Raw genomic sequence first — 18689 nt, forward strand, 5'->3', positions numbered from 1 at the left:
CGGGTTCTATTTCCACCCTCTTGGCGCTTTACCTGCTGACCACCGCGCCCCAGTGTGCGCCGCTGTTTCTTGACCTGCGAAAACGGTACACGCTGACCACGCCGGGTTCCCACCGGAAGGACAATGTGATTCCTGCCTCCGAGCTGAGGAACGTACAGTGGAAGGGAGGTTGCAACCCAGGAGCAGGCGCGCCTGTGGGCTTGGGAAATTGTAATGTGGGGTCTAACCAGAGTTACCGCATCCGAGCTGCACTAAGCCCGCGTCTTCTCTTTCACGCTGAGCTGCAGACCCGAGCCCCTGCCCGGGCGCTTACGCAAACCCGTGAAGGCGCCTCTCCTGCTCAGTGGGCCATCGACCGCTCGGCGCTCCACAGATCTGGCTCCGGGGGTGGGCGGGCCCGTTTGCCCTCAGGTGGTATAACAGGCGCCGGAGAGAACCAATAGCGTGGGGCATCGGCCCGCCCCTGCCTTCCGATTGGCGGGCGTGGCAGCAAAGCTCCCGAGGCGCCGGGAGCCGGACCTCGCCACTCTCGCCTCGGACCGCGCAGTCTTCCCTTCTTCCTCGTCGCCTCTGCTCTGCCCGCCGCCATGGCCCAGTGAGTGACCGGCACGCGCGGCCGGCCCGGGAGACTTCCGGGGCCGAGCGTGGTGGCGGCGGGGCTCTGCCTGCCTGCTCCCCTCAGCCCCGGGGGTCGCCTGGCCCCCCTCGCGCAGCCGGGACCCCTGCACGTCAGGGCCCCCCGCCGTGGGTGGCGGAAGCTCGGCCGCCCTGGGAGTTCGCGGCTGCGACCTGCTCGCGGGGAAGGAAGGCCGCGCTGGGCGGGGGCGGCGGCCCGCGGGCCAGCGGGAGTGATGGCCAGGGGCAGCAGGGTGCGGGCATTCCCCGGTGCTTGCTGGGCGGGCGCAGTCAGTCGCTCCTTTCCTGGCTTATTAAAAGCGATCAAGTGGCACTAACGTCCTTTCTTTTCTTTTTTGGCATTTCAGAGCTGACATTGCACTGATTGGACTGGCTGTCATGGGCCAGAACTTAATTTTGAACATGAATGACCATGGATTTGTGGTAAGTGCTGGAGACACCTTGCCTTCCCGCGGTGAGCATTGACTCGGTTTTTCACAGATCTCAAGGCGTCTGGAACGTGCTTCTCGATTAGTAAGCCCTGTTGCTGCTTAGTCGTCTCAGTAAAAGAATTTCTGCAGCCGTGCTTGGTGGTCACACCTTTTATTCCAGCACTCTGGAGGCAGAGGCAGGCGGATCTTTGTGAGGTTGAGGCCAGTCTGGTCTACAAAGTGAGTACAGGACAGGCAAGGCTACCCAAGAGAAACCCTGTCTCAAATAAACAAACAAACAAACAAAAGGAATTTCTGTTTTATCCGTGCTATTCTTCTTGAAGAGCCTGCTTGGAGAAAGGTAAAAGTAAAGCAGTGGTTCTCAAGCTGTGGGTCAAGATCCCTTTGGCAAACCTTTATCTTCATAAATATTTACATTGTGATTCGTAACAGTAGCAGATTTACAGTTAGGAAGTAGTTATGAAAACGGTTTTATGGCTGGGGTCACCACAACATGAGGAACTGTATTACAGGGTCGCAGCAGTAGGAAGGTTGAGAACCACAGATGTAAAGGGAGCCAGATCTTGGAGGATGTAGAGCTGTAGCTCAGTTGGCTAGTGAGACTTGGGGTAAGTGAAAATGGGGTTTCTTTTTCTTTGTAGACAGTGTCTCATGATGTTGCCACACTGGAGTCCCACCTTCAGGACTCAAGGGATCCTTTCAGCCTTCTGAGTTGCTGGCGCTAGAGGATCCTCCTGCCTGTGGGCTCTGAATGTTCTTTCTAAATAGTAACATGGCTTAGATACCAGTATTACCAGGGACAGAGGACCAGGCAGCAGTGACAAGCTCAACCTGATAAGCAACAAGTGGCAACTGGCCTTTGCCTTGGTTCTCTGCTGTTTCATCCTGCTGGGATCACCCAGCACTTAAAAAAAGAAGGCGGGTCAGCTCTCTTTAGACCTTGGGCGGAATAGACATTTCTCTGTGGCTGGATCCACCACCTGAGAACCATGTGTGTCCCAGATCCTCTAACGGGCCTTTTGTCCTACCAGGTCTGTGCTTTCAATAGGACTGTCTCCAAAGTTGATGACTTCTTGGCCAATGAGGCAAAGGGAACCAAAGTGGTCGGCGCACAGTCCTTGAAGGAGATGGTCTCCAAGCTGAAGAAGCCCCGCCGGGTCATAATTCTTGTGAAGGCTGGGCAAGCAGTTGATGATTTCATCGAGAAACTGGTAAGGCCAGCTCTGTTCTCAGACACTGCTAGCACTCAGAGCGTTTGTCTTTTCTTCCCTCTAATGTGTCATACTTTAGAGCTGTGTTTCAGTTTCTGGATATAAACTGATCAGTTCTGATGAAATGAATGCTTAAATGTTTCCATCTTGGTTGGCTTGATTGGCACTTAGGTAATAGTAATTCTTTTTATGTTCTTTTGATATTGCTTTTTTGTTTTTCACAGTTTTTCTGTGTAGCCTTGGCTGTTCTGGACTCACTTTGTAGAGCAGGTTGGCCTCAACCTCACAGAGATCCGCCTGCCCTCTCCACCTCTTATCCCCTGCCCCCAGTGCTGGAATTACAGGGGTGCACTACCATGCCCTTCTTGTTTTGTTTTTTGAGACAGGGTTTTTCTATGTAGCCCTAGCTATCCTGGAACTTGCTCTGTAGACCTCAAACTCTCAGAAATCTGCCTGCCTTTGCCTCCCAAGTGCTGGAGTTAACAGGTGTGAGCCACAGCCACCCAGCATATTTTTTTCTAAAAAGCTTTCATTTGATTTTATATGTATGACTGTTTTGCCTGTATGTGTATCTGCAAACCACGTGCATTAAGTGCCTGAGGAGACCAGAAGAGACAGTCAGATTCTTTGGGATTGGGGTTAGTAGGCAGTTGTGAGCTGCCATGTGGGTGCTAGAAATGGAACCCAGGTCCCGTGCAGGAGCAGCCAGTGCCCTAACCCTTGAGCCATGTCCCTAGCCCCTATTTAAAACAACAACAAAAACCCAAAACATTTATTTAGTATTTGTGTGGGTATGTGACAAAGTTTAATGTGGAAGTTAGGGACTTTTGAGGGAGCTGGTTCTCTACCACCACCATGGGGTTTCCGGAAAGACTCGGGTTGTCTAGCTTGATGGCAGATGCCTTTATCCGCTGAGCCTTCTTACTGGCTCAAGATTTTATTTTTACTTATTATTATTGTAGTGTGGGGCATGAAAGCAAGCAGGCAGAGGTCAGAAGACAACTTTGTGGAGTCAGCTTTCTTCTTCCAACCTTGCTTTGGTTTCCAGGATCAAGCTTGGATCAAGCTTCCAGGATCAGGCTTATTCAACAAGTGCTTTCACCCACTGAGCCATCTTGCTGGCCCATAATGGTGTATTCTTGGGTGGTCATAGTTATGGGACACTAAGGATATTTCACTTAGAGCTTTTGAAGACTAGTAGCATCTGAACAGTAGTCATCCATGTTCTGTCTTTGATTGACAGTTGTGTACATTCCTGTTGGGTTCCTCTGGCTCCAGAGCCAGAGACCTATTGCAGGGCTTTGCACATGATGGCTAAATGCAAGCTCCCGCCCCTCAGGCACAGCCCAGCTGTTTCTCTGTTTTGTTTGTTTTATTTTTTTCTTTGTTTTTGAGACAGGGTATTACTATGTTGTTTTTTTTGGGGGGGGGGGAATGATAGGGGTTTGTTTCAAGATAGGGGTTTGCTTTGTAGTCCTGGCTGTCCTGGAACTCACTTTGTAGACCAGGCTACTCTCCAGCTCAAAAAGATCTGCCAGCCTCTGCCTCTCAAGTGCTGGGATTAAAGGTGTGCGCCACCACCCGGCTTACTATGTATTAGCCCAAGCTGGCCTTGATCTTGACAGTTCTCCTGCCTCAGTCTACTCTGTGCTGTTGTTACAGGCACTGTCCACCATACTTCTGTGTTTTCTGGTTTTGTTTTGGTCCTGGGGAATAGAACTCAGGGCCTTTCATTTTTGCGCACACTCTACCACTGGGATGTGTCCCCAGCTTTGGTATCTTGCAGTGTTGGCTGTGATCTGTGTGAGTGTTTAGTGCTACTTGGTAGTAAACTATAGTGTCTAATATGGGTTTTATTTAGAAATGAGTTGGAGTTGTTTTTTCTTCAGTACTCCTATAAAATAAATTTCCATAAAGAGTTATTTTTAGGAGCGCTGGCTGTTCTTCCAAAGGACCTGAGTGTGATTCCCAGGATCCATACAGTGGCTCACAACCATATGTAATGGCAGCTCTAAGGCATCCAACATCTGGCCTTCATGGGAATGCACACATCTAATTAAATCTATTTATTTATCTATCTATCTATCTATCTATCTATCTATCTATCTATTTATTTATTATGCAATATTCTGCCTGCATCTGTGCACGCATGCATTAATTAATTAATTGATTGATTGATTAATTATACAGTATTCTGCCTGCATTTGTGCCTGCAGGCCAGAAGAGGACACCAGATCTAATTATAGATGGTTGTGAGCCACCATGTAGTTGCTGGGACTGGAACTCAGTCCCTCTGGAAGAACTGCCAGTGCTCTTAACCTCTGAGCCATAAAAATATTTTTAAAATATTTAAAAAGAGTACTTTGGGAAGAAAAATATACTTAGAAATGAAGGGAAACTGGTAGAAAGAATTATTTTAGATACTCAGAAATAACTATAATAACCATTGGAGAAAAAACCAAGGCACTGACTTAAAAATGATGTGGAAATGATGTGATCAGAGGGAGAGTATTGCTATTGGAGACTTGTTTCCAAGAGAGAAAAACCTGTAACCAGCTGGCAATCTTTTTAGTAAGTGGCTTAGGAAGGTAGGACGCTGAGAAAAAAGACTACTAAGCTTCCTGTGTAGAAAGATGCCAAACTTCCCACCGTTAGCTCCCAAACAGTGGGCTAAAAGCTTCTTGATTGTTCGCAACCTAGGGAAGTGCTGATGTGATCTCAGGTGGAGCTTGGGGGGGGGGGGGGCTGAGCAATAAAGAGTAAACCCAGCCAGGGTGGAGGTACATGTCTTTAATCCTAGAGCTCCAGAGGCAGGCAGGTCTATTTGAGTGAGGCTGTTGCAAATTCCAGGCCATCCAGGACTGAACGGTGAGCCCATGCCTCAGGAGAGAAGGGACAGAGGAGAGGGAAAGAAGGAAAGAACAAGTGTGCCGTGCAGGGGTCTAACTGGGTTAGGCAGCCACAAACTTAAAGGTGCCGTTTTGGCCAAAGAAGATTATTGGAGTTTACATAATGAATGCTTTCCCACTGTTTATATGGGACAAATTTTTGTTTTTAGTGGCCAAGGTATGTTTTATTTCTGCCTTTGGTCCATCCTAAGGTAGTATTTGGTTACAGGTACCCTTGTTGGACACTGGTGACATCATCATTGATGGAGGAAATTCGGAGTACCGGGACACGACAGTAAGTGTTCAGATTCCTTCAGGTCTTGAGAACATTCTAGAAAGAAATAGTAGCATTGCGCACGTGACGAGAGAGTGAGCTGTCTTGTGATCCTTTGGGGATTAGTATTGGCATGCAGGATCTCAGCCTTTTTCTGCTAAGACACTTGATAGATGAGACTCCCAGTTGCCTGAGTTTATAACTCAAGAGAGATGGCTTAGATACAGCAGGCTGAGAGCTTTTTGCAGGAGCCCTGTTTCTATAATACATCACATGCTACCACTGTACAGCCTGGTTGTATTTTATGTACATTGGTGTTCTGCCTGCTTATATGCGTGTGTGTGTATGAGAGAGAGACAGTGTCAGATCCCCTGAAAATGGAGTTACAGACGGTTGTAAGCTGCTGTGTGGGTGTTGGGAATTGAACCTAGGTCCTTTGGAAGAGCAGCCAGTGCTTTTAACTGCTGAGCCAACTCTAAGCTCCCGTAATCTTCCTGTCTTGGCCTCCTGAGTGTTTGTTTGAGTTTTAGGAGTTACTGCAGCACTGAATGAATAAACTGCCTTGAATGGTTGCTCTTGAACCTTTGGGTCATTTACTTGCAAATATGAACTCTTTCTACTGCCTCATACCTCCTCTCATTCATCAGAAGGAATTTATTTTGTGAGAAACCCCTGAAGTTGTTTTTCTCTGTTTTAGAGAAGATGCCGGGATCTCAAGGCCAAGGGGATCTTGTTTGTAGGGAGCGGAGTCAGCGGTGGTGAGGAAGGGGCCCGGTATGGGCCGTCACTCATGCCAGGAGGGAACAAAGAGGCTTGGTGAGTACATCACGCTGTGTGTATTTCAGCACAGGACAGCCTGGAATGAGATGGAGGAGTGAGAGCTGGGAGGCCCTGGGCACATTTCTGTCATCTAGACACTTTGCTCTTGCATCATGTGTGTGCATGTTCTCTTACCTTTGTCCTGTCACAGACAGATCCCTGACCTTTGGGAGCTTAAGGTATAGCGACCCTAGCCCAGTCCTAAGCATTGAGTTTGCCTGTGTTGACTTTTGGAGTCTGTAGCAAATGTTTTTGAGAATACATACTTTTCTTTGGTAGAGGGTAGACTGGTGAAGGGACGGGCTCAGGGATCACTGTGAGCTCATAGTGAGCGGGATGAAAGGAAGAATTGTTTTTGCTCCAGACAAGAGCATCTCTTGAAAGTGCCACACAGTCCCAGCTTGTCTGACCCGAATGTATAGGGTCATGTCATGGTAACAGACGTCCAGACAGTGCTCTTGTATTGCTTGCTCTTGAGTCCGCTTGTTCTAATAAAGTGGTAGGAGATTCTTCTGGTGCTCTGTGGGGTCGGGTCAGTGAGGTCTGGGATGGAGCCCAAGGCCTCTTGCATGGTCACTGTGCACCTTAACCGTGCAGCCACGTCCCTCTTCTGCTGCTTCTGCCTTGCCTTTTCCTTTGTGTGTTGACTCAGGTGTTGTATAGCCTGTACTCTGAGGCCCACACATAGGGCATGGAGGTGCACACTTGTCAGACTGGAGTTTCTCTGGAAAGTTCCGCATATCCGCTACTCTGGGTGGTGTCCTTGAGTGTTGTCCTTGAGCACTGAACTGAAAGCTCAGGCCTTCTCTTGTTGGCTGAACCATACTTCTCCTTTCGGCAGGCCCCACATCAAGACGATCTTCCAAGCCATCGCTGCGAAAGTAGGAACTGGAGAACCCTGCTGTGACTGGGCAAGTTCGGGGCTACCCTTTGACGGAGTACACAGCTGAAGAAAGACTACCGTGGTCCCAGTGGTTAGCTCTGTGCTCTAACCTTCTCAGTCTAAGTCACTCTCCCAGCTGTCTAATGTCCCTGTGCTTTAACCAACCCTTCAGGGCTTGGAGGTTACTGTGTTAAAAGCAGCTTCCTAAAGCTGACTAAAAAGAGGATTTCGTAAATAGCAGGGGAAGCGAAGGGTCTCTGTAGCTCTTTACTCCATGGCCAGCAAATGCTGAAATTAAACTGGGTTTGCCACCTTGCCACATCAGATGTCTCAAGCCATGCATGAACGTTTTTTCATAGCCTGGGTTTTGGGTTTTTTTTGTACTTGGGTGTTCACCAAAGCTCAGGAGTCTGGCCACAGACACTTTCCCTCCTGTTTGGTGTTGCTGTGAGAATAAATATCCCATCTTGCGGCTTCAGGACAATGGATGAGAAAAGCACACCAGCCCAGGGAGGCAAGAGTTGCCATTAGCACTCGTTAACCAACGGTCTTAGTTAACAGATCTGTCTCCATCCCGGGACTGAGCACACTACACAAAGGCCCATCTCAGAAATGCCCCGTTGTGCTAGATAATCTCTACGCTGTCACCAGCTTTTCTCCCTCTTCTTCTTTCTCTTTTCCTTAATTTTACTTGTTTCCCTTTTAGTCCTCTTCCTTTTTCTCTTTTTCCCTGTCTGCCTCTGATTTACATTTATCTATCTGGTGTACGCATGGGAGGGTGTGAAGAAGCTGTGTGTGAAGGTCAGAGGACAACTTTTAGGAGTCAGTGGTCTCCTTCCACCATGTTTGTGCCACAACCAAACTCAGGTCCTCAAGCTTGGCAGAAGCACCTTTATCTCCTGAACCATCTCACTATCCCCAGCGCCTAGTGTCTCTGCACTGTGTAGCCCAGGCAGGCTTCGGGTCTCAGTCTCCTGAATTACAGACCCATGCACCACCACATCTCACGCCCCTTTTTTATACCTGTTATTTTATGTGCTCACTTTATTATTTTACTAATGTGTATGATTAAGTGTAGGGATAACATAAGGACCCAGGCATGTGGGTACAAGGAAAACACTCCCACTAATCTGCCAGCTTTGGTGCCTGCCTTTCCCCAAGTACCAGTATCAAGTTCCATCATCCTCTGCTGAGCTTGGTCAAAGGCTGTGATTCGAAAAGCCACTCAGTCTTTCCAATCTTAGTGTAAGGGACTAGAAAGGGACTCCTCCCTTGATGGCAGGGCACTACCATTAGAGTGCTGTGACAGTAACTTCCTTTCAGTTTCCTCTAGGCCCAAGTCAAAAGGAAAAGCCAGCTGCGCCAGTGGGTCTTGTCTCAGCTAGAGTCAACTCTGCGGCCTGTAGGCTTGGGTTCAGGTCAAGAATAAATGGTGTAAATTGAAAGTGTGTGATCCTAGGCTCATTCACTTCTGGAGCAACAGGAAGAGTGAAGTAAGATGTCCTCATACGGCACAGCTAGTTTCCAAATTGGAAGGGGCTGGCCAGCGATAAAGGTAGATGGGAAGCCTCTGAGAGAAACACCGTAGTATTGTATAAACAGCACAACACAACTGAAAGACCCTCCTTTTTTTTTTTTTTTATTGTTTTTTATTATATGTACATTGGTGTTTTGCCTGCATGTATGTCTGAGGGTGTTGACTCCCCTGGAACTACAATTACAGACAGTTTTGAGCTGCCATGTGGGTACTGGGAATTGAACTTGGGTCCTCTGGAAGAACAGCCAGTGCTCTTGACTGCTGAGCCATCTCTCTAGCTCCTGAAAGGCACTCCTTAAATGCCGTGATAAATTGATAAGCTGATAAGTTGATAATCCTACCAACTTAGTAAATACCTTACCGGTGATGGCACCATCTGAGAATACACTTACAGATTTAAAAGGCCCACGCCAGACCTTGATCTCGCTCATTTCACCTTTAGTAGCTGTTAGGAAAAATTGTATTACATTTGTATCTAGGAAAAATACAAGTAATTTAATTTATTTTAACCAGCTGTTGACAGAGAAGTGTTAACTTGAAGACCATAAAGACTAACCTGTGCTGGAGCTGGGGAGGAGGGAGTTGCTTTAGTAATGAGAAGTAGTGGGAAATTTGGGGTATGTTAGGAGGTTCCTGTTAAAAAAGTTTTCCAATGATATGTTTTGTATGAGAGGGAGCCTTTCTGAAGTCTTTCAGGTCCACTGAGGATTTTCTTTAGTAGTCTATTGCTCTGAAGGCCTTGTTGCTTTTTGCCCTGGCAGGTGGGAGACGAGGGTGCTGGGCACTTTGTGAAGATGGTGCATAACGGGATAGAGTATGGTGACATGCAGCTGATCTGTGAGGCTTACCACTTGATGAAGGATGTTCTGGGCATGCAGCACAAGGAGATGGCCCAGGTGAGTCCCAGGCACTGCCTCCACCCAGGCAGTCACAGCTCGGTAAGAGCAAGAGTGCTACTGACAATTAACCCTTCCTCCTTCCTGTTTGCCTGGCTGTCTGGTGGCCTGCAGGGACTCAGCTTAATGTAAGGGAAGCCGCAGTAATGGCATCATAAAACATGATGAGTGACCATGAAGCAGTAATCATCGGCAGCAGTTAGTGAGCCACGCTTTGTCAGGCACCGAGTGTGACCTCATAAACATGCCTCCATGGACTGCAAGGCCTCGCCGTAGGCATGGTAGGCAAGTCTCTGCCACCAAGCCCATCTCTTTCTTCCTCCTACCTGTGTTCCCAAAGTAGCTGTCTTTGTTGACCAAGGTAGGATTGGAGCTATGGAAGTTACTCAAAAAAGTTCATCCCAGGGTCCAGAGCTAATAGCTCAGTGGTTGAGGTCACTTGGTACTGTTGGAGAAAGGTGGCAGAGTTGGGTTTCCAGAACCCATGTGGAGGTTCACAGTCGTCCAGGTTATCTGGTGTCCTTTTCTGACCTCTGTGGGCCTTGAATACAGATGGAACATATGAATACATGCTGGGAAATTACCCAAACACACAAGAAATAAACATAATAAACAATAATAAATTTTTTTTATTAAGTTCATTCCACTGGGGAAGCACAAGCTTTTTTCCAACATTTTGTTAGGAAAATATTAAAACACAGAATACCCTCACTGTCCACCACTGAGCAGTACCCAGTCCCAGGAGGTGGATTTTGAGATAAAGCAAGAAGGTAGCAATGTGCACAGACCCAGATGAGGGGAGGGGCTTGGGCCGGATGAGGAGTCTGCAGGCCCCATTGCTCAACAGTGCACCCAGCAGCTATATGGAGAAGCAAGGATATGGCAGGTGAGCCAGGAAGCCCACAGAACCCTCTGACCCGGCTTTCTCTTTTGTGTGTAGGCATTTGAAACGTGGAACAAGACAGAGCTGGACTCATTCCTGATTGAAATCACTGCTAATATTCTCAAGTTCCTGGACAGTGATGGCAAAGAGCTGTTACCAAAGATCCGGGACAGTGCTGGGCAGAAGGGCACGGGAAAGTGGACCGCCATCTCGGCGCTGGAATACGGCATGCCGGTCACCCTTATTGGTAATGTCGCAGCTCTCCCCTGCACCCTTGGTCCTACCGCACGGACCCTGCTGTCCTGCTGGAGCTCCACCGCCAACAGGTGCTGGAGGTGGTCTGTTGGCCCCGGTGGGTTTCCCTGCCCCCTCTCCTTTCTCTGCACATGGGAAACTGTCTTCTTATGGGTGCCAGGGTAGATGTCCTTGCTGTATGGTTTTAACTTTGGGATTCTTTATCATCTGACTTAACTGTAGTCAGTAACTTGAGACCTTTGTCTAGTTGGTTCTTGAGACAGTCTTGATAAGTAGCCCAGGTTAGCCTTCAGTGCACATTTCTTGCCTCAACCTCCTGAGAGCCAGGAATGTACGCATGCCTGGTTCTTTGGCTTATTTGTTGGATTTCTAAGATTTCTCTAATGGGTTCAATAACGAAAGTTCACAGACTAAAACATTTTGTTTGTGTAGTCAGCACTTACTAATATTTTACAGGTTCTGCCCACAGATACTGGAAAAAGAGGGCATAACCTAGGTTCCTTCTCAATTTAGAAGAAAACCACTGTCCACATTACTTTTTTTCCCCACGTTACTTTTTTATTAATGTACTATACATCCAACTCAAAGAGCTCAGAGGTTAGAATGTGGCTCAGTCGGGTAGAGTGCTTGCCTATCATGTATGAGGCTCTGGGTTTGATCCCTGGCGCTGCAAAACACCAAACCCAGAAAATAAGAGAATAAGAAAACAAAAACTAGTTGAGTCTTTTTTTTTTTTTTTTTTTTTTTTAAGATTGATTTATTTCTTACATATACAGTGTTCTGCCTGCACACCAGCAGAGGGCACCAGATCTCATTTTAGACGGTTGTGAACCAACATGTGGTTGCTGGGAGTTGAACTCAGGAACTCTGGAAGAGCAGCCAGTGCTCTTAACCTCTGAGCCATTTCTCCAGCCCCTAGTTGAGGCTTACTATGCCTTTGTGTCCCTGTATCCCTGGCTGCCCTAGAATTTGTGGAGATTTGCCTGTTTATGCCTCTTGAGTACAAAATCTTGTTCTTTAAGAATAAAATCAGCTGGGCACAATGGCACATGCCTGTAATCCCAGCACTTGGGGAGGTAGAAGCAAGTGTACCTCTGTGAATTCGAGGCCAGCCTTGTCTACAAAGCGAGTCCAGGACAGCCAATGCTACACAGAGAAACCCTGTCTTGAAAAAAGAATAAAAAGGCTCAGTACCACAGAATGTATGTCAGGACAACCTCAGGAGTCAGCTCTCTTTCCACCTAGTGGTCCAACTCAGCTTGTCAAGCTTGGCAGTAGGTACCTTTACAAAGCTGCTGCCCCATCTCAGTGGCCCCTGCCTGTGGCTTTAAAGAAACTGGGGCTTGGTGTGATAGTGCACATATTTAATCCTAGGTCTGGGAGGCAGAGGCAGGGGATCTTTGAGTTTGAAGTCAGCCTGCTCTACAGAGTTCCAGGACAGCCAAGTCTACACAGTGAAACCCTGTCTTGAAAAATTAAAATAAATAAGTGAATGAATGAATGAATGAAATAAAAGTAGCTAGGTGCTGGTAGGATGGCTCAGCAGGAGAAAGCTTGTGCTACCAAGGCTGATGATCTAGTTCAAGCCCTGAGAGCCACATGGTAGGAAGAGGAAACCAACTTCCACAAGTTGTCTTCTGACCTCCATACACATTCATATATCTACATACACACAGAGAACTAGTGCAAGAAAATTTAAAGGAGTAAAATAAAAGCCAGGTACACTCTGCCTCTGTAGCCATATAAACTCGGGAAGCTATGACAGACGCTCAAGATCACCTTGGGCATGTGTGTATATAGTGGACATGTGTGTACATACATGCAGGGTGCAGGTGGCCATTTCCATGCATCAGTTGTCTTCCTCAGTCACTCTCTGCCTTTACTTATTTACTTCACTATTTTGAGACTTTCTCTTCATTGATTGGCTAGAGGAGCTGGAACCGCTGGTCTCTGACACCTGTGGGCTGTGGTCATGGCTATGTTGTGTGGCCACCTCTGCCATGTCGGGGGATCTGAACTCAGTTTCAAGCTTACATGGCAAGCGCTCTACCCACCCTGGCTTTTTTTTTAAAGGGATAGACTGCCCAGGTGGGAAAAAGACTGAGAGCCAGGTGCTGGCAGGAGGCGGGAATTGTCAGACATTCTGCTTATTCTCCGAATAGGGATGGCTCTCCCTTCTCCTCCTGTACTTTATGATGAGTCATGCATGCCTCACCCTGTGTAAGACAGGTGGGGTTGCTGAGGCCTGCTCGAGGAGGAGGAAGTTGGCTGCATTTTGGCCAGTCCCAGTGGTGCTGTGTGCAGGGAACAGCTGTCCACAGACTCAGCGCTGTGTAACAGTGTTGCTGTCTTCAAAAGCACCCTCCTCAAGTCAGGAGACCAGGTTCCCTCCCACCAGGCAGGCGGCTGTGGAACGAGTAAGGGGAATACCTAATGAACCCTGGGAAAGCTGTCCCAGTTAGGCCCCTTCTAACTCAGTGCGTTTGCCACACTTGGTGTTGCACAGCAGTCTTACAGTGTTTCCTTCCACAAATGTCAAGTCACGCTGAAGGGAAGGAAAGTGTTTGGGTAAGGGCAAGAAGCCATCTCCTGAGCACCTTGTTCTCAAGTGACAACTAGTACCTTTTTCCCAAAACTGAAATGCATGTTAGTTCCCAGAGAGTCAGCCCATCTTGTTTGGAGGAAAAGAAAATTTATTCATCTTAAGTAAACTGAGTAAATATGTCGGGAAGGGGTGGTGTGTGAAAGTGTTAAATGTCTCAGTGTACCCTGTGGGAGGATATTGTGAAACCAGTGGTTCTGGGTATTCAAACAGCCTTGGGGCTGAGGTGGCGTAGCAGTTAAGAGCAGGTAGTCCTCTTAGAGACTGGATTCCTAGCACCCACGTCAGGTTGATTACAGCACACTAACTCCAGCCCAGGGGATTTGTGACTCCTCTGGCCTCTGGGGGCACTTTCGCTCATGTGTACAGAGTTACACACATATACATAATTAAAAATAAATCTTACAGGGTGGGGGTTGCCTGAGCCTGGGCCTCAGAGACGCCCAGGTTAATGTTAATGGTGCTTGCTCCTGCAGATGGGCTGGGCTGGGCTCCCAGCGCCCACCTGGTTGCCAGTGCTGATTCGAAGCTCCAGCTGCAAGGGATTGGATGGTCTCCTCTGGCCTCTGGGGGCACTGCATGCAGGCTGTGCGTAGACACAGGAAGGCAAAGTGCCCATGCACATGAAATAGTAAATTTAAAATAGCCAGGCACGGGGGCACACCCAGTTTAACGTCAGCGCTTGGGAGGCAGGGTCTTTGAGCTCGAGGCCAGCCCGGTCTACAGAGTGAGTTCCAGGACAGCCAGAACTATGTAAAGAGACCCTGTTGTCTCAAACAAACAAAAATAAACATCTTTTTTTTTTTAGACAGTAAGTTGCATCTTCAGTAGGTAAGCACTTAAAACAAATTTCTCAAGTCAGGTGTGATCACCTGTAATCAGTTGGAAGGTAGGAGCAGAAGGACCCAGGGATCAAGGCCGTTCTCTGCCATGTAGTGAGTTAGAGGTCAGTTTGTACTTTATGAAATCACATCTTACAAAATTAATTTCTTCAAAACGGAAACTGACGTTTTACTCTTGGGTTAACAGTGAGTAATTTATGTAATCACTGACTTACCTGTTTGAGCTGGAGACTTCCCTTTGCATTTCAGGTTGAACTTTGTACTTGAATACCTGCGTTTATGTAGGGAGGCTGAGAGTTTTGTTGTAGAAGTAACAGTTTAGAGCTTCCCTAACACTTCTCCCAACCCAGATTAAGGAAGAGCTATGGTCAAAGCCTTCAGTTAGATCTCTCTCTGGCCCCTGCTCTGGCTGTCCGTACCCCTTTCCTCTAGTTTCAGGTGTTGGATCTCTGATCGGCCTTCTCTTCCCCACTAGGAGAAGCTGTTTTTGCTCGGTGCTTGTCTTCTCTGAAGGAGGAGCGAGTTCAAGCCAGCAGAAAGCTGAAGGGCCCCCAGCAGGTCCAGCTGGAAGGCAGTAAGGAGTCGTTCCTGGAGGACATTCGCAAGGTGGGCTGCCCCTAACCTTGTGGTAAGGTTTATAGAGATCCTTTGCATTGTTCTCATTTCTGGCCTTTACTTGTCAGCCTCTCTGGGTTCTCTGAGGTGAGAATGAAGCTGAGAGGTGGGTGTGGCTACTCTGCTTACCACAGCTCTGAAGTCTAGTGTTACTTTCTAGGCCCTCTATGCTTCCAAGATAATCTCCTACGCCCAAGGCTTTATGCTGCTCAGACAGGCAGCCGCTGAGTTTGGCTGGACCCTCAATTATGGTGGCATTGCCCTGATGTGGAGAGGGGGCTGTATCATCAGAAGGTAAGTGAGAGGCAAGCTCAGGGCTGGCACAGGCCGGGACAGTGCTTGCATTTCCCTGTGACTGCGACAGGCCCTGTCTGTCACTCAACACTGCAACAGTGTGGGTTACATTGTCACAGCTCACTCTTGTCTTATGCTGCACCCCCTTCTGTTTAAGTGTCCACACCTTAAAACAACTGTAGGTCAAAGATATTAAGAACAATAATGATAAATGAGTGGGGGTGATGCCGCACACACCTTTCTTTAATGGCGCACTTGGGAGGGAGTCAGACCTCTGAGTCCTAGGCCAGCCTGGTTTTTAGTGAGTTCCAGAACAGCCAGGACCATGTAGAGAAATCCTGTCTCTAAACCAAAGAAAGAAAAAAAATACACAGAGAAACCGTCTCGAAAATCAAAGAAAGAAAAAAATCTAGGAAAATTAAAAAAAAATTAAAAAATCTTTAATCTGGGATTAAAGAAAAAATCTTTAATCCCAGCACTGGAGAGGCAGTGGCAGGTGAATGTCGGTAAGTTGAAGGCCTCACTGGTCTATAGAGTGAGTTCCAGGATAGCCAGGGTTGCACAGAGAAACTCTGTCTCAAAAACAAAACAAAACAAAAAAACAAAATAACAACAAAAAACAAGTAAACAAACAATGTGTAGAGAGAGAGCTTGCTAGGCCCCAGAGTCCAGCACCAGAAAAGGTTCTGAACATTTAGACTGCTTTTTGTGGCATTGCTCCCTGGGCAGAACAGTAAACCCCCTTTGTGTAGCACTGATGTAGTGAGTATTATATATTGATTCCAGTTGTACATCTGGGACTGGGGAAGTAACCACAGGAAAAGTTTAGGGAGCCACTGGACCTCCTCAGCCAGAACTATACTAAATCTGACCTTCACAAGCCCCTGCTTTAGCTGGAGGACCACAGTACTTCTTGGGATCTCTCAGAGTTAATGTCAGCTCAGAACCGGTGTTCGGTAGCCTCAGGAAAGTGATTCTCCCTAGCCCCCAGTACACAGTTACCTTGTAAAAAGCTTTAGGTCTCCCTTTATTCAAGGGGTTCTGGGTCTGAAAATTGGCTCAGGAGCTGAGATTCCATCTTATTAAGATCCATTTAATCTTTCTTTCATTTGTTTGAGCGTTTTTCTGCTTCTTATCTGTTTCATTCCTGGAAATCCCACGACTGATTAGCCAGTACCAAAGGTCCATACAAGTCACATGACCGTAAGTTCACTTTACTGTGCTGTCCATTACAATACGTACACTAACCTTCAGGTCTTCCCTTCTACCTCGTGGGTCCGGGGATTCAACTCCATTCTCTTCGATTGGCAGTAGGCCCTTTACCCATTGAGCCGAGTCACTGGCCCATTAAATACTAGGCTGTTTTATGAGGGGCTTGAACACCCAGGAATTTGGACTGAACCCATCTCCTGTCCACACTTGAGGGACAGCTCAGTGTCTCCAACTCGATTGCCTCTAGCATACCTGTAAGTAGCTCATGACAAGTGTCATGTCCCTGGGCTTGCCTCCTAGGGCCCACTCCCTCTCGTTTGGTAGCGGTCAGGTCTCACACAGCCGCTGGCCTTGAGCTCCTGGTTCTTCTGTCTTCTCCGCACTCTCTGTACTTTTAAAATAATTCGTTTTTTAAATCATTCTTATGGGGCTGGAGAGCTGCTTGGCAGTTAAGAGCACTGGCTACTCTTCCAGAAGACCCAGTTTCAACCCCTAGCACCCGCATAGTGACTCAGACATCTGTAACTCCACTACCAAGGGGTAAATGCCCTCTTGTGGCCTCCCTGAGTATGCGCTTGGTGCACAGATGTGCATGCAGCCAACACGCACGCACACACACACACACACACACACACACACACACACACACACACTATGCATTAGTAGGGTGGCACACCTGTGCCACAGTTGGACGTGGAGCTCAGAAGACCATTTGTGTGGGTCATTTTTCTCATTCCACCATGTGGAGCCAGGAATGAATTCAGAATTATCCGCTGAGCCACCTCATCGGTTCCTCTGTATTCTGAAGGTCATTCAGTTAGCTCTGGGGCGTGAGAACTGACTTTCTTTAAGATTGATTTCTTGCAAACTGTTTCAGTGTGTTCCTGGGGAAAATTAAAGATGCATTTGAGCGAGACCCAGGACTTCAGAACCTGCTGCTGGACGACTTCTTTAAGTCAGCAGTTGACGACTGCCAGGTACGTAGCTGGCGTCGGTGGCGCTGGGCTCTCTGGGTCTCGCAGCATTGACCAGAGCCTCAGCATCTCTGGGCAAGGCCAGCCACTGACCTCGTGCTCTCTGTGCTCAGGACTCCTGGCGACGGGTGGTCAGCACTGGGGTGCAAGCCGGCATCCCCATGCCCTGCTTCACCACTGCCCTCTCCTTCTATGATGGGTACCGACATGAAGTGCTGCCAGCCAACCTCATCCAGGTGAGCCGGGGAGCGGGAGCCCTTTACCTTGGCTGCTTCCTGAGGGTGTGTGCCTGCGTGTCACCTGACCAACTGCATTTCTCTCTAGGCTCAGCGGGATTACTTTGGGGCTCACACCTATGAACTCTTATCCAAACCAGGAGAATTTATCCACACCAACTGGACAGGCCACGGTGGCAGTGTGTCATCCTCTTCATACAATGCCTAGGAGGCCTGTGGCTCCGCCCTCCCTCTCCCCCTCCCTCCCAGCAACAGAACAGCCCCTGTGGGGCTGGCACACAGCACTCCTCTCTGCCCTAGTTCCTGCTCAGATCTTTTAGCCAAGTGTTGGCTGCGATTGCTGAAGAATTCACCAGGGTCTCTTGTCCAGTAGTATCTGAGCCACCATGTATTCTGCCTCGACCTTTTGCACTGACAGGAACTGACCTTGCCCGCCACTGCGTGACCGCTCCCTGACTGAGCTGTGCCATGTGGGTCAGACAGGCTGCGCTCTTAGCACACAGAGCGCGGGTGTGTGGGATTGTACAACCTGGAGCGTGGATCATGCGTGTGGGTGCTGCCGCCCTCCACTCAGTAACAGATGTATATGCTTACACGCTTCTACACTGGCTTCTGGGCGTGCCTGGACGTGCCAGCTGCTGTCCTGTTAGCAGAAAGTTGTACCCTGAGTTCATTACATGGGAAGTGATTTGTTTTGCTTTTGAGTCTGGCAATTTTTTTTTTTCCTTGTAAGCCTCCAAATAAAACAGGACACATTAAATTGAGGGTAATGATTAAGCCTGGAGGAAGGTGGGGAGTAGGTGGACAGGGGCTCTCATGTTGGGTCTTTTTTTCTGGGTACCTACATGTAACATCCTCCCGTCACACATTTGTAATAAACTTTTTTGACTGGCTTGGTCCTCTTTGTGTCTGCCCTGGGATTTATAGTGCCCTCAGTCTGTTCCTGGACCAGGCTTTTCATTTTCATTTGTTTACTGACCGGATTATCTGGCCTGGGGCCATCTGACTGTTAGACCACAGTGGACTCTGCTCCGTGATGCCTTTTCTGGACTGTTTTAGAGTTCCAAAAGTGGCCTGACAGCAGAGCAAACAGCGCCTGTTTGGACAGCTGGCATCTCATCTATCTCTGGCTTCAGCCTCAGAAGCCTGCAGGGCAGGCAGAGCTGATGTGGGAAAGCAGCTTCTCATCAAATCTTCCTGA

At 48.1% G+C, this 18689-nt stretch overlaps 1 protein-coding gene across 1 annotated transcript; it reads left to right on the top strand.

Moving 5' to 3' along the window:
- The first annotated feature begins 500 nt into the window (after positions 1–500).
- Positions 501–18387, top strand: Pgd (phosphogluconate dehydrogenase). The gene is made up of 13 exons (XM_055615362.1): positions 501–595; positions 984–1059; positions 2099–2278; positions 5396–5461; positions 6138–6256; positions 7101–7170; positions 9441–9575; positions 10516–10705; positions 14633–14763; positions 14933–15066; positions 17156–17255; positions 17366–17488; positions 17577–18387. Exons 1-13 carry the CDS (start codon positions 588–590, stop codon positions 17694–17696), a joined length of 1452 nt encoding a protein of 483 aa, XP_055471337.1. The 5' UTR covers positions 501–587; the 3' UTR covers positions 17697–18387.
- Positions 18388–18689: the final 302 nt, after the last annotated feature.

The sequence above is a fragment of the Psammomys obesus genome, unplaced genomic scaffold (genome assembly GCF_907164565.1).
Source record: "Psammomys obesus unplaced genomic scaffold, mPsaObe1.curated_primary_1811, whole genome shotgun sequence".
Taxonomy (NCBI): Eukaryota; Metazoa; Chordata; class Mammalia; order Rodentia; family Muridae; genus Psammomys; species Psammomys obesus.